At 40.8% G+C, this 23,198-nt stretch overlaps 1 protein-coding gene across 1 annotated transcript in view; it reads left to right on the top strand.

Moving 5' to 3' along the window:
* LOC309407560 (BEN domain-containing protein 5) overlaps positions 1-23,198 on the top strand; it is a gene marked incomplete at its 5' end in the record, with an annotated part of 952,618 nt that overhangs the window by 827,975 nt on the left and 101,445 nt on the right. Inside the window, one exon of the mRNA XM_082003109.1 lies at positions 18,717-18,869. Coding sequence (XP_081859235.1) covers positions 18,717-18,869 — 153 coding nt within the window. The remainder of the gene's footprint in view (positions 1-18,716; positions 18,870-23,198) is intronic.

Genomic DNA, 23,198 nt, shown 5'->3' with positions numbered 1-23,198 from the left:
ATTGTGATGTGGAGTGTCATGGCTTCACATTCTTCCAGCCTTTCTAGCAAAGCAAGCAATTTAAAGTTGTTGCATGTGATACAAGATTTCAAAGCAGTAATTCAGTTGCAGTGTTATGTTTGATCCAGCATTTACTGCCTACCTACTGTAACAACTGTCAGTTTATAAACTTGGAGATTAAACTTATGAGAGCTTTAGAAACTCATACAACAATAATGAAGAAGTAGTGCGTGAGTGCCTGTGATTTTTTCTGCAGTTTTCCTCAGCATGTTCAGGTATTTGGCAGATATTGGGGATGCTCACAGCTGTATGCCCAGTCCATGAAGTGCAGATCAGCTATCATACTCAATCAAGTCTGAGAGAGTTCAGAGTTGGAGAGTTTGTTTATGTCTGTCTCCCAGGTAATTTTATGCAATCTGAATAGCTGCCTATCTGCAGTACATCTCTGCTCAAAGTGTGAAAGTGAACTGGTTTTTATTTTCTCCAAGCCTCATAGTTATTTAGGTTATCACTGGATGTTGTATTGTCTAGGGCTTAACAGTGGACAAATTATCAGTCAGAAACAAGACACTGGAGTGGATGGACTTTAGGTCAGACTATGTCAAGCAATCTTTAAATTACTATGTCCGTGCTGTTCAGGAACTGGACTGGACCTCAAGATTCTGCCACTGGACTCAGTTATTCATAGCCCCAAATTATCATAGTGGAAGTTGTTTAAAGGGTGTCTCAGCTGGAGCTATGCCTTGGCTTATCAGGTATTACATTACTGCTTTTGCCAGAGAACTAGAATTTCCCCAGGTCCTTTCATGCAGCCTATCTGTAACATACCTGTTGACATGAAAACAGAAGTTTAAAAAAATGTAATTCATAAGAAAAGTCTAATTATTTGTGACATTTCATCCATCATGTCCTAAGCTTCTCCAGAGGAAAGTAGTAACATTTCGTCTCTTTGACAGCAAACAACACACTGACGAACTGAAAAATGTTCTGCTATATTTCAAACTGCAGCATTTATGAGTAAAGAGCAAGTGCAAAATAAATAGCAAGAGTAAAGAGCAGGAACCCACATAAGTAGGGGGCAGAAGCTTGGAGAGCTTTCTAAAAGCTTTCTCTTGGGTTAAAAAACAAAACAATCCTTCAAAAATATCCAGAACATTTCAGGGTAAGCAATCTGTTGGATGGAAGCTATAGCAATATCACTCATCCCAATCTGCATTGACTTTCCTATCCGCTCCTGCAAGGAGATGCCTTGGGTGGACATGGCAGTATAGTGCAGTTCATGAAGAGTTACAGGACCCTACTGAAGATAGGTGGAAAACAAGTTTTTGGGATACTCCCCAACTCCCTGCCCTCAGCACTTCAGGACTGCAAAAAGAGTGGTAATATCATCTAAGGGGGGAGAGAAGAAGAGCAAGACTATGAAGCCTGCCTTCTTAATTCTTTCCTTTTGAAGACGATACCTAAGCACCTGAAGCATTGCTGTTAGTTCATACCAAAACTGATTCGCTACTAAATGCTCTCTCTGTGACATGCCAAGTTAGGTAACTCTCTCCTTACTGGCATCCTCTCCCTCTCCCTCTCCCCGCCCTCCCCCCCCACCCCCCTGTCACTGTTAGGCTTCGATCAAGTTTTGGTGACGATCTAGCCGTGGATGACCCATCTCTTTCTGCATGGCTCTTGTAGTCCTGCTTTTGGATCTAGATGCCTCTGCTCCAGAACCTGTAGGTGTCTGCCCCTTCAGCAAAAAAAGAATCTCTGTTAGTAACCCAGATTTCTACAGACATTTGGATATTTAACTCCCACCGTTCTCCTGGGTACTCAGAGTTCTCATGTCTGTAAAACATGCTGTTTCCATCCATTGATGGAGTGTGAAGGTCATCTGTGTTGGCATGCATATACAGCTCTTCAGCTGTTTTTCAGGTCCTTATTGGTATCCTGTTGGCAGATCTCATGCTCTCCAAATTCTGTCATTTAAACAAGCATTTAAACAAAGAAAAGTGCAACATCCTAAAGTAGGGTATCAATCAAATCTTCCATCTGGGAAGTCTAGTGAAGAATAATAATGAGTTGGGGAACTCTGAAGTTGTTTGGATGTTCTTTCTTTTTTGATCTCTTGTTTTAGAAGAAAACATTACATACAGAGGCTATAGCACAGTATTTCTCTTTTTAACTCTGAAAGGCTGCAATTGTTCTTTGAGGAAAATACAAGTTTATGCAGCCATTCCTAATCTTTCACAGGGTGGAGGTTCTTTCATTTCCATTCTTTTTATTCTTTTTCCTTTTCTGTTATGCGCACACAAAAAACTCAAGAGTACATCATGAGCAGAGCTATATTTTCTGTTTATTGCCACCAGGTTAATAACAGTAATGGTGCGAGGAGAAAATGAAGTGTTATGTAAAATCCTGCATTGCAGATTTTGGTGCTGATGCAAAGAGCTCAATAAAGTGTAACACTTTAATCATGGAGATAAAAATCACACAGTAGCTTCACAGTCTTCCAAGATGCAGAGCCTTAAGACAAAATAGAAGAGGGAGAGAAAGAGAAACCGACAATATTATTGAGTCCCAGAAAAGTTAGGGGAGAAGACAACCTTTGCTTGTGGTGCTTTGATTCAATCTTTGTATTCACAAGATAAACAACTGAAAATGTGTGTATATGAATTTCCTGGTATTAGAGAGAGCAAAATGCCACAGCCTTATACACAACTCAGTGACATTTACAGGAACCTGGAAACCTTTAAAAAACAAAGCAAACAACTCCCATCCCACAAAAAAACAAACAAACAAAACCCCCCCCACCAAAAATAAACCCCAAACTAAAAAAATCCCACCACCAGAACAGCCTTCTAACATGGTATAATGGTATGTATTGTTTTTTTCAAGTAGGCAAGCAGCCCAGCACAGTTTTAGTTATGGTGGTCTTGACTGCAAATTCAGAATGCTAGCACAGAAGAGGACTCAGTTTTGGATGGTGCTTCTACTCTGCATCTCTTCACTGTTACTGAGCTTTGTGTTTCTGCTTCCCATCTGCAGTTTAAAATTATAATCCTCTCAAATGACTGTAACATAAATTTATAGGTTTTGGGCTTGTGGGGTTATTTTGGGGAAGGGAGGAGGAAGAGTTATGTGAAGATCTCCCCTGCACAGGGGAATTTGTGGATATAATGACATGGAGCACCATGCTAAAAAGTGCTAAGTGCTAAGGACTGTGTATCTTTGAGCTGGACAAGTTGCTGTGAGGCACCTGACTGCATTTGTGTGCCAAGTTTGTTGTTCTTTGAAAAATGTTTCCAAAATAGTCCCTTTCCCCACAACTTGGCTATTGAAAACAATATGTTGGAACCAATGCAAAAAATGTGGAAATACCTAGTTTAGGGCCAAGAAGAATGCCTCAGGTAACTCAGAAAAGTGTCACATAGCTTTGCTCCTAGTATCTGAAAGAGAGTAGCTGAATATATAGAGGGAATCTCTATTGCAGAGCCCAGTGACCATCCAGCCACCCCAGAAGATGTTTCTTCACACCAGGTGGTGCAGTGCCAGCAGAGAAGCCATTCCAGAGAAGTTGCGTATTCAGCATAAAATGTAATTTCCGTTTTAGTTGGTGCCTGGCCCTTCGGGGATCAGTTGCCATTACCTGAAGGAGCACAGCAGCCTGCTGAGCTGAGTTGTCCTGTATTTGGACAAGCAGAAGGAAGGGGGTAGTACCTTAGCTTTATTGTGGGGTTTCCCTTGGCCCCGTTCTGTCCCAATGCTTACATGTTTGCAGCCAGTTAGTATTGCCTGTTTCAATCTATTGCATAGTTATTCCCTTGGGTAAGATTCAAGGTTAATTCAAGGGTATGTTAAACCTTGCTGGGACTTGAAGGTAACCCAGAAGCTTTAACGTTTCCACCAGCTGTGATAACCATGTGCCTAAGTTTGGGACTGATGATTAAGAAACTCCTACAGAGAGAGAACCAGGCATACATATTAGTGGCTTTTGGTATCTGATAAACTCTGTCATCACTGCTCACCCATGATATACCCGTCATAAAGAGTGCCTGATTACATGGCTGGCTTAACCCGTATAGCATGAAAGCTGACATTTTATATTACTTTATATCCTCTTGTCCAGCTGAGTTCACTTGTGTGGAATTAACAGATGTCAGATTTGGACATTATGGGCATGGATGCCACAAGAAATGTGTGTAAATAAACCAACCCTTGCGTAGTATTGTTAGAACAGGTCATGGTAAGAGATGGAAAAGAAAGGGAACATTTCACAGGACCCTGTAATATATTCTTGGTGGGTTTTTGGGAGAGCTGAGGGGTGAATCAAGCTGATATCACTTTGGAAGCTAAAATCTTATCCTAAGAGTTATCTGAAGTAAAAACCTCCTGCTTTTTTGCTGAGATATGTCTGTGTCCATGAACAGCATCTGTTTCCCCACGGTGTGTTTAAAACATTCATTGCCCCTTGATGCAGCTGTGTTAATGGCATAGGGATCTCAACATTATCTTAGTGTTATATTTCATATTTGGACCAGGTAGGCTTTAATTACCAACATGTCTTGAAAGACAGCATATCTGTTAGCTTTGAGTTCATCCATAAAATTGAAGGTACAGTGGTTCTGGGAAACCTGCCACATCGAGTCAACAGGCCTCGTTTGCTTTGGAAGATTGCAGGCAACAGGATGGATTTAAAGAGCTGCCTTTTTAGGGACAGAAACAAATAAAAACAAGGTGCTGCAGGTGTTAAGAAACAAAACCTCTGTGCAGGCTGTGCTTTGCAGGGCATGGGGGGTTCATCTGGAGTCTCTGTTCATACCTGGATGTCCTCCCAGTGGAAGCCAGGCAGCATCGGAGGAAACCACCCACCTTGCCTTCACGTGCTAGATCAGTGACTGGAGTGGGGCAGAGGCCTATAAAGAGTATCACAGCACACAGCTGGCCCACAAGAATGGGCACGGCTGTAGAAACGCGAGTTTGGGAAAGGAGGCATTGATCATCTATTTCTTGAGCAGACTCCTCAGCCCCATCTTGAATACTACTACAGTAGTTTGGTAATATTCCAGATGGAGCTGATGAGTCCCCACCCCTGCATATAGTAATCCTGTATGAATCATACAATTGATTCTTTAGGGGATGACGACAACAATATATGAACAGCTCAAGCAGCTGATTGGACTGGAAAAAAGACAAACCTCAAATTCGATTTTTTTTGCCTAGCTGGATTGGTTCCCTAGATCATGACATAGACTCCCAGGAAATTGTGCCAGCTTGTGGTGTTGCATGGTCCTGTCAATGAGTGGTGACTCATCTGTGGGGGAAGCGGGAAGGATGGAGTTTTTGAGGCTGTCCTTGTTGCCAGAAACATACATGTGAAAATAAAGGGTCAGTCCAAAACGTGGCTATGATACCTTCTGAATAAAAGGGCAGGTAGTGGGGGAGAATGCATTGGAATTAATTAATGTAGGTAGTGCTTTTAAGTTGGGATGTGCTAGAAAAACTAGCAGCATCTGTTGCAGAAACAATAGACTCCTTTGCTGTTTGTGAGGGTGGCAAAAAGTGGAACTCCCCAAAGAGCGAAGGACCAGTGTGATGATGGCTGAACATTAGAATATACTTTCTTATAGTAGCGTAGTGGTTGGGATAGCTTCTAGTGCTGGAGAGAGGGAGACTAGAAACACTGTCTGCTCACAACTTTACAAAGAGGGGGCCGGTGATTTCCTAGTGCTCTTACCTCCCAGACATTTAGATTTTCTGTGTGCGCCTTTTCCAAACAAACATTTATTACAATTTCCTCTGCTTTTAGAATATAGACAGACTGTTTTTACTGGTGGGAGTGTGTTTTGGCGTTTTTTTTTTTTTAAATGGATTTCACTCAATATAACACATGAGAGACAGTTAAAAACAATCAGCATAAAATCCTACAAAGTGCTGGCTGGATCTGTGGCTAACCCTTGTTTTAAAAAAATATAATGTTACTTTTTGCCTGTGTCTTTTTAACACTATTGATCAGCTCTATATCAGAGAGGGGCAATCCATCCCAGAATTGAATGAGCTGCTATGGTACATCATCTGTTACTCATGGTGTGCTCCAGTGAGAAAAAGTGGTTAAAAATGTTGCTACACCTTTCCATGGACTAGGGTGGCATTCTCTGAGCGTTGCTTGCAAGTGTATTTGTTTGACTCCCCGGTTAGAATCAGTACCATTTTCCTTGCCAGGAAGAAAATAAGAAAAAAGAAAAAAGGAAGGTAATTGATGGTAAGCTTTAAGGGTCATCACAGTATTTGCTTCCACTTCCATTCTTTTGCAATGGCTTTAATACTGTGCAATTATGGACTTGTTTTAAGTCATCTTATTTTCTCTCGCAAGCAGACCACCTCACGTTTTAGACATCTACGGTAGTTCAAGCAATGAAACCAGGGCTATTGTAACACTGAAATCTCTAAAATTGCAGTGATTTTCAGTTGGATAGTGATCCACTGTATATCTGGAAATGTAGGTGTTGTCGTCAGGGAGCTGTATTTGGCATAATTTCCTCCTTGGGAACAGGGCACAATGAGATGACAGCTTCTCCTGGTCTCAGCTGTTGAGCAAATCCCTGTCAGGCCTAATAGCCAGTGCTCTTTTCCCCTTGATTAGCTGGGCTTTGGTCGTTGCTGAGTTGAACATTGTTCACTAAATGAATAGCTCCCAGAATGCAAACTTCACCTGTTATCCTTCCATTTAGGAAAAATGAGAGATTTTAGTCTTTTGTACTCTGCATTTGAGAGATGAGAGGAAAAAAACCCAGCCTAAATGCCTCCATTTAAATGTAAATTTTGACTTTTCACGTCTGACAAAGTAAGGTGTTTGTTTTTATAAACAATATATATATAAAAATAAAAGCCATGGAATTGAAAGAACAATACCCCTCTCTTGTTGATATATTTTCCACACAGTGATCTTTGCTCTTATCATGTTACGTATTTTTTCTGTTTCTTTTTACTTTAAAACTAATTTTGCTGTGAGAACAAGAACTGAAGATCATTAGGAGGAAATACTCTGGTGCTGGCTTGTGCAGAGAAAACATGCCATCTGCCTAATGTGTTTCATCTTGTGTCAGTCTAAGATGTGTTGTTTGGTTTTAACATGCCAGTCACTAGCCTAGAAAGAGTGCAGGCAGCAGCTCTGACACACATCCTGGCTAGAGCTCCAAATTCTTCCTGCTTTTCAGAGACTACATTCACCATGATATAGGCCAAAAGATTTTGGGTAGAAGGTACAGTTCTCATCACCTCCTGTGTCCTCACATTAGAGTCTGAGAGGCATTTGTGCAAGGAACTGAAGTGGTTTGGGACATATTTTCGATCTTCACCATATCACACTGTTAAGAAGCAAAAGCAAAGACCCAGCCTGACAGTGGGTTATTTCAAAGAGGTCTGGCTGGTGGGTCTGAGGAGCTGGTGGTTGAGGATATGGTGGTGCCTCCCCAGTGGCAACCACACAGTACAAGCTTCATCCTTCTCTGCTGTGTTAGGGAAGAGCTGGAGAAGCTATTTGGCATACCATCACACAGACACATGCACCTGAGTCCCAGAAGCAGAATAGTCATGCAGTGGAGCCCTCCTTGCTCTGAACTGGCAGGTCTCTACTGGCCGGCTGGCTGGCTGGTGGGTCAGAACGAGCTCGGTGTCTGTCTCTGCTCCACTGTGCAGTGTGGACTCGGCTGCCTGCAGGGATGGGGCACGTCTGGGCGCTCAGCGCTGTGGTCAGGACCCATCGGTGGCCAGGTTTCAGAAATGCGGCTGACTTTATCAGATGTTTCCTCTTTCAGTCACAGAATTCTTGCCTGATAAATGGATGGTGCATGTCTCAGCTGGGTAAATGTAGCTGGTCATATTTTGTTACACTGTGTGTAATAAAGACTTTAGCTTATTTTTTTATTAAGAAAAGAAGTTGGCAGACAGCTTTAAATGTCTGCCTAAGGACAAAACAACTGAGTTTTGAGATAGCTGCTTTTTTTTTTTAATAAATAAATTGAAAGATTTTTATGTTGATAATAAAAATAACTAATGCAGAGCTTTTTCCACTGGTGCCTGGAGACATGGACAGATGTGGTATTTTGAAGGGATAAAGAATTGAAATCTGTTGGCAGGTAGTTGCTATAAAAATGACTATCCTTCCTGCCTCTTACTGCAGACCAACATTCAACAAATGAAGAGTCTATGAGAAAGCTAATGGTGACAAGATCAGGTTCCAACCATCAGAGATAGTAGAAACCTCCTTCCTTCAGAGAAAACTAGTTAAAGGGAAGTGGTTGGGAAAGCTGGGAGCTTTATTAAAGTATACTTCCGACTTTCTCCGACACAGTGTGGAGTAACCAAGTTTTGTGCAATCACTTTCTGCCTCCGGAGAATTTTCACTACGCTGCTGTTGCATGTAGTTGGTTTCTGTCTTGCCGTGTGGTCCGTTGCTGGAATAAGAGGGTAAACCTTGTTTTCTCACTCTTGCCCTCCCGATCCTCTCCCCCGTTCCGCGGCAGTGAGTGCCTCTGTGGGGCTGAGCTGCCTACCGGGGTTAAACCACAACACTACCGCTCTGCAATGCGATCATATTGCAGGGCCAATCTCCTGAAGCAGTTGGTAACGTGTGTCATAGAATTGGATACTTACTCTAGTGTTTGGTGACTCAACCTAAAACCAGCATGTGGACCATCAGTGTTGATGAAGCATTTAGGAGAGCAAAGATTGAATGTTGATCTGATATACCTACAATTCAGAGCAAATTGCTTTGCTGTCCATTATACAGCTGTAACAGCCACAGAGGAGAAGGGTGAAAACAATTTTTAAATATTTCTTTGTATTTAAAGATGTATTTTTATACACACACACTTATAAAGGTGTAAGTATACACACATAGAGGAAAAAGCAGACAAAAACTGCCGAAATCTCTAAGTCTAGCCATTGGCAGTATGGGTCAGCTCCTGCTGTCTAGTATGGGAAATATCCTTCTTCAGAGGCCTACTATACCTTTGTTCAGTTATGCCCTGGTGAATCTGCTTGAGATTGTCCCTCTCTATTTCTTATACCACTGTGCTGAATCTCGAGTCCCTGATGTTCTGCAAGACCTGAATATTCTTTCTGTTGGAAATGCTAAAAAATAATGGTGGTCCTCAATATGTGCTCGCAGGGGATACGTTGCCTTTGAGATCTTGTGATTTTACTTATAGACGCAGTTAGCTGCCCTGCTGTTTGGTCTGACGGGCAGAACACAAGGTGATATTGCCTGCAGCAATATGTTTACCTGTCGGCCAGTGTGGGTAGGGGAATATTGGAGGAAAAAAGCTTCAGATACAACTGGTGCTGGTGCCTTGCAAAAGGCATGATATGTTGTGCTTTCAGTTGTAAAAGCAGATCCTTCCAAAATGACCATTACATTTTAGCTTTTATAGCACTGTACAGACAATAAATACTGCTAGATATAAAGCTCAGAGAAAGCATTCTGCAATTTGGTGCAAAACGCTATGCTGATCTGTTTCTAAGTCAAGCCCAAGAAAACCTGTTCTTACAGTTGTGGATGAATCTTGGGTGAACAAGAGACTATCATAGACAATTCTTTTTTTTATTTGTTAGCATGCTGTCCCTCCCCTCGGTAGCTATGTCTGATGTATAGTCCGTAATCTCTTTCGGTGTCCTTATGTTCCTGTTTATCAGCTTTCATTTTTATCTCTTACTTGGATGTGCTTGTTGCCTGCATTGAGTGCAAGGAAGGAGAAGAAACATGCAACTTGCAAAGGGACAGAATAAGACTAATGACCATGGATAACTTCTGCTTGTGGCAGGGCTGTGCCAGGAAGATGAAGAGAGTTAGTTTGCTTTTCAGCTGGCAATCGCTAGTAAAGCATGTGCACAATGTCCATGTGCAGCCTTCCTGTCTTCCCAAGCAAGCAGGTGGCCACATAACACTCGAATGACACATTTAGTGTTGTGTCCTTCCTCCTGACTGGGCAGGTTTGTAGTTTGCATGCAGGTAAGTTTATTTCTCTCCTACTCCACATGGATCTATGTAAAGTAAGAATAACCACCACAGCTCCTCTCATAGGCACAACTGATCAGATTTTCTGGGTATGTTGTTAGCAGGCGGAAAAAGACACTCAGGGGCCTGTATAAGAAATTTTACATGTGTAAAATGAACCTTTACCTTTGGTGTCCAGCTTGTAGTTATCATTGGTTGAGGGGCTTTTGAGCCGAAAGCTTTATATAGAGCAGGACCTAATTTACAGTAATTTGTCTAATGTCTTTTTAAAGTAAACAGTTTAAGCTGTAGAAATAGGCATACTTTTCACCACCAATGAACACCTTAACTTTTTAGGAACTACAAAAGCCTCATTCTGTGGTATTAAATTAAGGTCTAATTGGAAAATAAGAACAGTGATGCTGCATCACACCCAAGGGCTGTTTGGCTTAGTATCCAATGACCTATTGCAGAGGCTAAGGGACAGACATCTGTCTGTCCAAGAAGAGGGCAAAGCTTCTGGCAATGTGTAATTTGGATTTTCTGATCAAGAGATTGTGTCCACTGCTTTGTGTGTAGTAACATAACAGAATCTTTTTCTTTTAATTTATCTAATTGATCTTTGAGTTCATCTGTGTTTTGGCCAAAATCTTGTGGCAGTGAGTTCTGCAGTATAAGTATAATCGAATTGAAAAAGCACTTTCTTTTGTTTGCCTTAGGTCTTCTGCCTGTTGACTTTATATTCTGCCAGCTGTTATTTATTATTAAGAAATAGTGAATAATACAATATATTTTCTGAGAGATTAGAGAAACTGGTTGTTACAGAGTTTGATTTGACTACATGCAATTTGTCCAACTGGAATAGTTGCTAGGAAATTAAGGGACAGGGAGTCATAACTCCTAGCCATTGTTTTTGAGTCTACCACTCTTTGCCTTTTTAATTGCAGGAGAGGCAGGTGATGTCTTTGGGCCTTATTTATGTACTTGCAAAGTAAAGACCGTGTACCGTGGTCAGAAGGTTCTGCAGAGGTATAATTAAAAGTTATTGCTAAAACTCAAAATTATTAATACTGCTGTGAAGTGAATAGTTGAACAGGCATTCTTGAGCTTAATATAGTTTCAGGTGTATAAGCAGCAATTAATGATGCTTGAAGACATTAAATGACTTGAGTATGGTTACACAGCAAGCAAGTGGCTGTCCAAGGAACAGTACCAAGGAATGCTAAACCCCTCAATACAGCTATTGAGAGCATTTCAGCTGAGCAAACTTTCAGAACCAAACCAGAGCCAAATTGAAATATCCAGTGAAAACATGGTCATTTAAATATTCCTCTTTCATAACCCAATTTTCTTGCTTTAATTATCAGAATAAGGAACAGTTACTGCTTCAGCTTCTTTCTCCCTTTCTTCCTTTTTTCTTCCCTTTCATTCTTTTTTTTTTTTTTAATAGGGTTCCTTCCCTCTCCCAGAAAGCTGTTGATTCTTTTGTCACAGTTCTCACCTCTGTTTTATGAAAGGCCCTCTTTCTGTGGAGCCAGTGCTGTTCAGTAGCAGACAAGTGAGCAAGGTAGGATTTAAGGAGCTTTGTTCCGTGGCGCATATGGTGGGGATGTGCAAGTGAGGTCTGAGATGGGCAGAGCCAAGTGAGATCAGCAAAGTTTAGGGTGACCCAGTTCAGTCCCAATGCTTTATTCTAATTATGCAGGCAACTAAAAACTTCAGATCTTGCTAAGGTCAAAACCCATATTGCTGAGTGTGTGTGCATGTTTGCTCCTATATGAGGGAGAGCAAAAAGATGAGACAGAAAAATGACTGTCCTTGTTCAGACTCATCCTTCTAGTTTTGTCTTGGGGTCAGGCCCAAAATCCAGAATGAGTGTATTTCTTGGTTTCTATTCATTTAGGGTAAAAATTAGACAAGAATTATCCATGCAGCTGACTGAAAAGTCTTGTCTAAACTTGATCTGGGTCTTGACGTTGTCTCTTTGGCCCCTCTCTAGTTTAATATGCATTTGAACAGAAGTGGCTTCCTGATAGATCCTTTCACCTCCAGGTCACCCTTTCAAATCCAATTCAGGCCTGTCGTGACCAAATGTTACTACCATCTGATGGCTCTTCCGTGTCCTGTGTGAATTGTTGGCTTCAGTCCAGTAGCTGGTGGACAGGTGCCTGAATTACAAAAACTTCCAGAGCTGACACTAACTGGATATCTCTGCAGAGGGGTCAAAGAGCGAATCAGCCTGGCAGATGAATTAATACTTAACTTGTATGCACTGTGATACTTTATATCTTCAGAGTGCTTTACAAACGTCAGCTAATCCTCAGGAGGTGGTGTTATCTGCACTGGCAGGTGAGAGAAGCAAGCAGATAAAGAACCAGGATCAGAATATGCATATTGCTGACCTCCCTCTCTGAGGCCAAGACTACAAGTTTAGCTCCTTTCAGGGCTATTGATGGGCACACCAGTACAGAGTTCAAGCTCATTGAAGGGCGTCCCATATTCTGTGGATAAAAGTGTCCCTTATGCTTTAAAATAGGCAGGAAAGCAGTGTTGATAGACTTGTCATCCTTTTGCTGTATGAATCCATGGAACCAACAGAAGTCTCTTCACCTTCCTCTTTGAAGCTTTAATGAGTCATGTCAGATTATGCCTGTCTTTAAGAGTTATCATTATTCATATTGAGAACTTGCTGCGTAACTGGGTTGGTAAATAATTACTTTTGAATGGCAATTGGGTTGGAGTGGTTCATTCTGAAAGACAACAGCTCTTAGAACATCATTGAAATAATCTGAAAAAAAATGCATGAAGTGTTATGAGGAATTGCTAGAAGGTCATGCAGAGTTAGTGGTACATCAGTGTTTGCAAGCTGCTTCTCCAGGGATGCTTAAAAGACGTTGACAGATTGTGTAAAGGTGTCTACAGGAATAAGGAGAAATTGGCTTTTGTGCTTCATACCAGTGAGAATAAGAGTGGTTCTAAACTGGCATTTTCCCTTCTCTGAAAGCAAGAAGAGGAAACTTTTTTTTTTAAAAAAGGTTTTTAACCCTTAGAAGGTTTTTAAAAATAGTAAACCACTTTTCTACTATTAATTTCTTAGGTAAACAATTGTTGTTGTTGCCATGGTGGTTACAAAGGTGAATGGAAGAGGTGGTCCATGAGATGAAGAATGCAAGGAGAAAGATGTTGTCCCTGTGGTCACAAAGGGGTAGTGGCATGCCTCTGAAATAGTGCCTCTTATAAGGTGTGGCTTCTGCAAAAGTGGAGGCGATGCTGTAGGACTGACTTGTCAGAGGTTATAAAGAATGGCAGAGGAAAATGTTCTTGGAAGTATTTGACTTTGTTTGTTTTGGTGAGGGTTTATGCTGGCCCTTTCAAATTTGGGTGAAAAAATATGGGGAGAAGGTAGATGTAAGAAAAGTGATTTGGGTAGAATTCACCTTTCCAGGCATCCAAATCCATGCATTTCTAGGGAAGCTTGAAAATATGAACCATATCCAGGCAGTTTGAATTCCACCTCTCATTCCCTTGTATAGTCAGAAGGAGACAAGTGTTGTGCATCCCTGGGCAGAGTTCCCTGGAGCTGAGATGGCCAGGACTAAAACTTTCTAGCTGAACGTAGACTGCTGAACACGCGATGCTGAATGGTCAGTTTTCCTTTATTTTCCTTATTAGCACATTGTGCTTGTGTTTTCTCGTGTCACCACTGTAGGCGTGCCAAAATAACTAAGCGTGGGGTACGGTGTGTATGTCAAAATGGATATATTTGAGACCTATGATGAACTTTCTTTTGAGAGATTCTAGACCTGAGGAAGCATCAAAGAGTCAGTCTTCTGGGAATTTCTGAATCTTTTCTGAACCAAAAAGGCCAAACTCCTTATGCTGTGCCAACTGTTGTATGTCCATTTTCTTTAAAAATTAGCTGAGCAGTAAGAGTGCAAAGTCTGCCTGGAGGCTGTTATGTTTTCTACCGCTAATGACAAACCATGGTTTTAGCGGCTTGTATAAAACATTGCAAAGAGTTTGTCCCATCCCTTGTATGAAATATTGGAGTGAATAAGGCTTTTAAACACACTCTCTCTAAAGCAACTTCTATGCCCAAGAATTAATAAAATCCATATTGAAGTGACAGCTGGTGGACAGAGCTGGCTTCTTCCTGCATCACTTGTGTCTCTAGTGGCCCGTGTTCTGGGCTCAATGCACATTTATCCTTTTATTCTGGCATTTATTGATTTCATTTATTAATTTATTTATTAAATCTCTGTTTCCTTAAGGATCATGATTGCACTGTTCAAAATCTAACTCTGGTCATATCAGCACTAGCTATTAACATCATTCTTTCCTTTTGGTGTTTAATTACTGACCTTCCAAAGGCATTCAGCTAATATAAAAAAGCAGACGAGCAAGAATATATTTTTCTCAAAATTTTACATGGCATCATGAACCAGTTTCCATTTTCTGTGCCACTTTGACTGTTTCATATCTTGCCAATGAGTGTGAGCTCTTATTCTTTATCCATTATTTCTTTCATTTTTACCCCTCCCTAATTTATATGTATATTTCTCAAGCTGCCAGAAATTTTAGACTGACTCAGGAGAACAGCAGAAAGTGTGTGTCACAAAGGCAGGGATTCAAATGAATTTTAGAGCAGAAATTCTTCTGCTTATTTATTTATTCTGTTTTTATGCGGTAAGTGGCAAGAAGAGGCAAAGACCATTCTTTTCAAGGGAGAGAATGTTAACTGTTGTTATCTAGGAAGTGGAGTTCAATCATTGCCTCTGTCAGTCTAGTGAGTGATTTCTGTTTTGAAACACAGAGAAAAGAAAGACCAAGTCTGCCTTTGTTTTCTCCAACTCCGTAAGCTGGGTCATTCAGGTAATTACATCTTTACTTAAGAAAGAGAGTGTGCGATAGAAAAATCTCTGCTGCTGCTTGTAAGCACAAAGAAAAGACACTTGAGGGAATTAAATTGCATGATGATTTCTATAAGGCATCTGAATAATTTTGCATTCCACCTCTAAAGCAGAAAATGATGAGTTTAATATCACATATCGTACGATGTAACTTGCAAGTGTCTCAGAAGGCATCCAGAGATGTTTGAGCTTGGTTATTCATTATTTTCTGCTTAAAGGCTGAAGCAAATGTGACTATGAGACTTTGAGCCACCTCTAAATTCATTCCCATTCTTACTTGTAGATGCTACTGCATTAGAAGCCAAATCCAGGGTGGTTTCTGCTGTGTAGATACTGACAGATACCCCTGTGGTTTTACCACAATCCTATCCAATAGATAGGATTGGTTTACGTTTTAAATGCATTTGTATGTGCTGATGTAAATGCACACATACATTTATTAACTTCATTCTCCCATTAAAATTCTCCCTATCTCAAAGAGAAACAATTTCAGAAGGTCAGCGCTCTGCTGATTTTTCAGAAATTCCCATCAGTAGGTGGCATTATATATTTAATAAAATGTTAATTCTGTGATCCTGCCTAAATTGCAGGAGATCAGTAATTATGTCAAAATCTTCCAGAGAACCTCAACTGAAATATGAAACTTTATTCCCTAGCTTAAATTTGTAGTGTGGCAGTGGGTGAAACAGTTCCTACATGTAAAGTACTTATTAATATGTATGACTCTAAAGAGAGAGAGGAAATACCATTATCATTCAGGAACATATCTTGATTCTTTTGCAAAACTTGTCTGCAAACAAATTGTCTCCTACCTGGGGCACAAGGTGTCAAACTTTGAGTTTAATGTCCCAGTGACTGGGCTGTTAATGTCCATTTTAAGGCCACAATATCTTTGTCTGTGAATAAAGAGATTTTTTCCATTAGGAAGTCATGTGTTGTATTAACAATGCACTGAATTATTTTGTTCTGTAATGAAGAATGCTCAAGATGTTTCCCTTTGATAAAATAATGAATGTGATGGGAAGAAAGCATTTCAGCGACACACTGAAATGCTGTTCTGCTCACGCACAGCAGTGCCTGGGAGTAAGTACAACTAACTGGCAATTACTCTAGCAATGTTTAACAACTTACTGAATAGGACGGACAATTGCAAACTTGGACTATGTTTAGTGGGCAGGAATATGTGAAATAGAGGGGTTTTTTATATGTTCAAGAGGAGAGTAAGGAACACACACCAGAAAACAGTTGAGCAGTTATTGTGGGCTGACTTAGGAAATTACCTTTGAAATACATTGTAATGAATGACTGGATAAATGTTTTTAAACACTTGCTTGGTGATGAGCTAGCTGTTGAATGTCATGGTTTCCAAATAAGTGATCTGTAAGCTTAATATTTAGATGAAGGTGATACCTATGAAGGACACAGTTTCTCACAAATAACCATTGTAACTAGACTATTTGAAAATTGTTTTGATGATCAAGAAAGATCTTCAAAGAAATTTCAGCACCCCAAGAGATTGTCTAAAATTATCTGGAACACCTTTATCAGCAATTTTTTTAGGGAGAATCCTAGGAGAGTTTAGAAAATATTCTCTACTGATACTGTGTTAGACTGGATGACTTGATCGATTGAATACTAAGCTGAGGCTCAGGTCACCCATGTTCTGCAGGTGAATTTCTTGCTGGATAGCCTATGGAAAGTTATCTTAGTAATCCGTGTCTCTGTGTTCCTGTTTGTAGTCACCTTCTTTTGGAAACAATTTGATAGCTATGGATGAATAAGTATAGTATGACACAGCACAAATCATACAGTTTATGCCAGCACCTCTATTTGTGATGTTTAAAGCACAAATGATACTAGTCTATTGCTATATATCTCACTGTGCTTCTCATTTACTTTATATTAGTAAATTTGTTGCTATAAATAATTCTGTATAGTTGTTCTAAAATAAGCATGACTTAGGTCACTGACTTCCATGTGAAGGACATTCGTGCTTTACAAATAGCCAGTTTAACTAGATTATCTCCTCACTTCATCATCAAATCACTGTTTTGAGACTCTACAACATGTTCTGTTTTATGGTGATATGCTAGCGTGCATCTGATCTCATCAAATTCTGTTTCTGCTGGGGAAATTATCTTATGAAAAATAATATTACTCAATCTTGGTTTTAATTTCTGTATGTTTGGAGAGGAAGAAAATCCCATGTGGTGTTTCATCCTGTTAATGCTAATCTTTCTCCTCAATGCTATATCTCTGAATAGCAGATGTGTGCTTTATTGCAGCGTTGGTCCTCTATAGCACAGCATAATGTTTTGGCAGGAGCAAACAATTTATTGCATTAGAATCAAATGTTCCTTTTCCTGTGAAGCATGGTCAGATATTGATATTGCATTAGCTAACATTTTAACATACGAGAGGCTTAATAAGATACAGTATTACTCTCTCTAGGCTGTTTAATTAAACTAAACAGTCACTGTGTATTGTACATTGGTTTTCTGCCAAGGGAAAGTAAATCTGTATCATATTAGTTTCACATACCAAACGATGTTCTTCCCCCATCAGAGACTCTGTAGAAGAGCTGACGCTGCTGTCACATGAACTGCATAACACAAACTGTGTTTGTATTACATTGGACTGTCTTGTAGCTCAGTATTCTCCAGTAGCCTGAGCAGGCTTTGTGTGCAGACGAGACATATGGCCGGAGAGCTACATCTTGTATTTTACTGGCCATGGTCCGTATTTGCCACTGAGGGGTACAGGGCTAAGCATCGTAATCCCTGTCTTGCTAACAGGGCTCTTCTCCATCCCCCTGTTGGGGCAGGGAGATCTGAGATGTAACCACCAGGAAGAGTGGCCAGGTGACACAGGTGGGTTTATCACCATCTAGTCACAGAGCATCATTTGTTCAGGACCAGAAGTTGCAAGAGTTTGGGGAAACTCTGGGTAATCCAGTGGCATCTGCTCTGGTAGCACATTTAGTACTGGATGTTGCCTTCTCACTGCTGCCAATGGCACTGTACAAGATGATCAAGGTGAATATTCACTCTTTGCCACGGATGGCATCACTTACATACTATGTGAGGAAAAAGATGTGTCCCTGGACTGGAGACTTGGGCAGCATTTTCTTGCAGGGCCTCCTAACATTGAATTGCCAATCCAGGAAGGGTATGGGGAGAGCAGGCACTTCTGTGTTAGAGTCCTGGTGTCTTCCTTTGGAGCAAGAGCTGGTGCAGAATCACATGGGAAGCTACAAGCAGAGAGGCACTCAAGGCACTGGCTTTTGGGAGTTGTTCTGTTGAATTACTACTACAAAGCAGAGTCAGACAAAAACATTTGTGGTATTTTTCCTTATAAACTGCACAGGAAATACTGAAGTCTTTTTTACACAATTTTGAGCCTGTCTTTCCTGGCAGAAGGGTACATCTGCATATTGCGATGCCAAGCTGTGCAAAGATGGCAAAGCTGTGCCCAGACAATCATGCTCTAGAACCGGAAGGTGCACTAAGCCCTGTATCAAAGTGAAGGATAATGCTTTGGCTCTATTTTGCACAGTGTCCTGTGCTCCATAAATGTTCCAGCCTTCTCAGTACAGGTAAAGAAACATCTATCATGGTCCTGTGTTGCACCACACATGCACCCACAAAGAGGCATGATGGTTGGATGCATCAAAGCAATGTCTGTAGGATGGTGCTCTGATACCATCATGGTTAGATTCAAGGATGGCAGTGTTGGATTTATGGGAGGCTTCACCCACATAACACTGCTATGATATATCTCATGCTGAATTGTTTTTTTTTCTCGTCGTTGTTTTCCCTCAACAGAAGATTAACCTGGAGTTCTATATTGACATCCATGCCCATTCCACCATGATGAATGGCTTCATGTATGGGAACATCTTTGAAGACGAGGAAAGATTTCAGCGACAGGCTGTTTTTCCCAAGCTGCTCTGCCAGAATGCCGAAGACTTCTCTTACGTAAGCAATGTTTCTCCTAATTAATTTCTCCTAATTTATTTTTTAATGATAAATTTCTGGCTTAATTGGACAGTGTGAATTTTATTTTAATATGAATAGAAGGCTACTTAAAATTTTTGTCATCATTAGCGACCATCTTCTCTCGTATATTTACCTCATCCAAAAATGGTAAGCTGTGATTTTATATATTGTCATTAGACACATGGAGCAGGTTCTTCATCTCCCATATTATAACCTTTGGTTCTGAATTACTGGAACGCTTAGTTTTTATCACAAGATCTTTTTTATTTTGATCAACAGGATCTGGTTTATTTTTTCAATGTTTATTTTATATTGGCAACTTTTTTTTTACTTGTACACTTTAAATAATAGTATAAGAACAAATAGGATAATAAACTTGAAAGAAAAGGTTAGATAATTTTCTGTTGAAATTGTGACAAAGGCAATGTATACTTTGAAATTCTTTGATATTGCCATGGAAAACTGTTCTGCAAGACAATTGGCAATTGCTCAATACATGTCTTGTAACTTGGAAGAAAGTATGTGTGTAGGTATGTCTGCATATCATAAATAAATGGTAAACTCCTATAAATGAAAGGGGTATATGTTTTTAGAGCAAGTTTCAAATGGAGTAGAACAGATCCTTAGCACACATTTGTTGCAGTAGCTCTGCAGAAGTCAGTAGGTCCAGTGTATTGCAATTTTGTGTCCAAGTATGACATCCTGATCCTTTCCATTGCCTCTTTTGTGCATCAGTTTTCCTTGAAAGCTGTGCAAGCAGAACACACAATGCCCAAGCCTGCCTGCAACTGTTTATTTACTTCTTCTGGCCCACCTCCCACACCTGTCAAGCTGCCAGCTAAGCTACTTCCATACAGATATCCCGTGCTCTCTTTCAATCTATGCACTCCAGGTTTGCTTAAGTGGACAGTCTTTCAAGTAAGAGGTGTCTGGTGTTCCATTTTGTTTTGACTGGGATAAGGAATATTCAGAAACGCATCTCAGCCAAGGCAGTGGGAATTTTCAACCATGAGTTATGAGGAGGCAAGGTAGTCGATGACATTTGGCAGCTATATAATGGAAACAGGCTCAATCAAAAATGACTTCGGAATCCTGCACCAAGCAGAGAAGAGCAGAAGAATCTACTGCTTGGGCCCTGATTTTATGTCTGTTATGTTCTTAACGCTCTTTGTTATGCACCATACATTTTCCCAGTCTCTGCTGTCCCCTTGATGCTTATACTTCATCTTCCTGGTACTGAGATAAACTTGGCTCTTCTCTCAAAGATGGGGAGAGTTTGGGGCATGGTGCCTGCCTCCTCTGCAGTGCCATCCCAACCAGGTTGTGGCAGAGGGCGTGGAGGAAGGGGGAGGATAGGAACCCTGCAGCAGCATTCCATGTGTTTAGCTCTAGAAAAACAAAATCTAAAACCAGACACAAAAGCAGATGAGTCTGCACAGCAAAAGAAACTTCAATTGAAAAAAAAATGGCCATTTTCATCATGGCAGGAATGCTAGCCTAAAGCATTCTCATCAAGATGCGGTAGAGAATTTTTTTGTCTTGTGTTTATGCATATTGCACTGTGGAGTTTGAGTGGGGACTATAGACAGTGCCACTGTTTTCTTGACAGATCTGTTCCAGCAAAAGGAAGGAGCAATTGAAACCTCCTGATTCCTGTCCATTTCTCTATTCTTATGGTAGCTTGTTCTATGCAAGTGTGGAGAAAAGATCTGGATCAGTCTTTGACTTTTCTAAAGCTAGGCAGAAGATATAGTCTCCTCCTTTTCTATTCCCAGGAAGAGCCTCTAGAAAACCAGACATTTCCCTTTTCTTGGGATCAGCAGTGGCAGTTGGCTGGGTAATGCCAGGGAGTGTGTGTGGCTGCTGTTGCTTCCTCTGTTGCCCCATCGTATTGTTTGACCATTGTCAGTATTGTTTAACCATTGTCTGCATGTTTTGGGGGTTCAGAGCACTGCTGCTGTGTGAAGCTTTCTGTGGTCAACCACTGCAAGGGCTTCTCAGAAAACTGTCCAGAGTGCAGAAGACTGAATCCATACTAAATGAGGAGGCACAGCAGCTGCATCTGTTCCTAACTGTTTGGAGCCTGGGGAAGACAGAGCTGGGTTTAAAGAACAGCCTGGTCTTGTCCTAGAAGACTTCTGTGACTGAGTTTCTTATCTGCACCTGGCTGCTTCAAAAACACATTATAGATAAGGGGGCGTTCACAGATCATAGCAATGAAAACATGCAATTGATAGGAGTTTGGAAATTTTGTGCTCAGGTGTGGGATTTCTCTCTTACTGTGGGAGATTACTAGTTCCTCTTAGTGCAAGCCTTGGTTGATAAAGGGAAAATCTTTGAGAAAATTATGTAGGAAATAGAAGCTAATAGCTAAACAAACAGCACAGTCTCTTCCCTTTGACTGTCAATCTCCTTTCTGTAGAAGCTGGCAATCGGAGAGATAGATATATATATATATATATATATATATATATATAGGCATCCAGCACACCACAGTTTGACCTAGGTGGTGTTGGAACTCAGCACATTGGGCTTTCAACTTGCATCCTACTGGTCTCTTGAGACTGGAAGCTTTTCCCCTGCCATCCACCCAAGCCATTCTTCTCAGAGCAGCTGAGGGGATAGAAGTTTTGGAAAAGGAGACAGCCACAAAGTGTCTGATATGTGTGAAGCAAAAGGAGTGAATACTACTGCAGTGTCCGAGTGGGAATTTCTCTGTTCTCTTGTTTTCAGCTCCAGCCATGTGGGTTATGTGAGTGGTTGGAAATATCAGGGGTGAAGTTTGCTGCTCGAAAGAGAGGAAAGGAATCCAGAGCTTCCTTCATTTAAAAGAGGGGTGGGGGAAAGTGTTGAAGATTAAAAATAGTGTATGTAAATATGCCCTATTGACTGCTCAAAGGGAAGGGGGAAGTGCATCGTTAACATTACCAGGCTGGTGTTTGAAAGTGTGGGAATGGACCACTGTTGTTACTAATTAATTTTCCAAAGCTTCAGGAGGTCTCATTTACATTGTATGCTGCTGCGGCCATTTGTTGGGATTATAATACTTCAACAGCAGCACTTCAAGTGAAAACTGGCGGCTGCATGAAGTGTTGTCCATAATTGACTAGCTCCATGTCTTCACACAGCACAGAGACAATGTTCCATTATGTTATCCATTGACAGTATCATTGAAAAGATTACTCTCCTTAAAGCATCTGTCAACCTTGATTGATTTACAAGGGACAAAGAACTGAAAAGGTTTGAAGTGCGGGTACAATTTTTGCCACCGTTTAGCATACATAATGGTTCTCCTTTGATGTCAAAAGCTCATCTTCTATTAATAATGCAGAAGGCTTTTGAATGCAAGCTACTTGTATGGAGTTCCACGCTAATAACCTACTTGCTGTGAAATGGGATTCACTTTGGAGAAGCAGTCATTTGTCTGGGTTTTACATGTTCGGAATGAATCCCAACTCAAAGGGATTTCTTTCAGTGCTCTGCATGATTGCAGCTGAGCCCAGCACGGGTTAGGGAAAGCAGGCAAATCCTAGCCTGCTCCTCCAGCCGAGAATCTGGCAGACATCACGCAGCCAGATGCAAAGGAGCATGAACAACAAGCCTAAGATGATGTGATCAAATGCCTTGTGCCATTTTGTCTGGCAACCTTCTATTAATATACTTTAGAATGCATTTCATGCCTGGACTGCTTTCTTCACCTGTCATTTCCAATAGGCCTTTTTATTTAAATGACAGCATCCAAGGGAGATTGGTGATTAGAGTAGGGGATGGATAGGGGATTTGTGCCTGCATGCCTGTTGTAGGACCAAAGGCAAGCCACCCAATGTCTCTGTACCCTGTCTGTTGAGCAGAACACTTAACCTCATAGTACTCTGGAAGGCTGACTGTGGTTTGCAGGTTGAAGTTGTGAAAGGGACCAGAAATTCTTCATTTGTACATGACCTCAGAAACAGAGGCCTGCCTTTGGCTTAGCTGTCAGCACATGAAGAGGAAAGTGAAAGAAAGAAGAGCTAGGAAGTTTTGCTCACAAATAAATATATGAGAGAGAGATTCTTGGGCAGCTGTCTGGGGTAAAAGGACAAATTCTGTAAGGAAAACATTTTATGTGTTCAAGGTTTAAAAAGGATATTTTTAAACATCAGGGAGTAAATATAATCTGTATGAAAGCTCTAACAGCAAGAGCTGACAAGCTCTTTTGAAAGGCTGATTCATTGGGTTTTAGGAGCAGCTGTTGACACCATGTCTGAGTGCATTACACATCAGCCATGGCCAGGAGTTGTTGCAGTATTTGGAGGGGTGTTCTTCATT

Source organism: Phaethon aethereus (genome assembly GCF_964289735.1).
Source record: "Phaethon aethereus genome assembly, chromosome: 8".
Taxonomy (NCBI): Eukaryota; Metazoa; Chordata; class Aves; order Phaethontiformes; family Phaethontidae; genus Phaethon; species Phaethon aethereus.
This window is presented reverse-complemented; position numbering and strand designations above follow the sequence as displayed.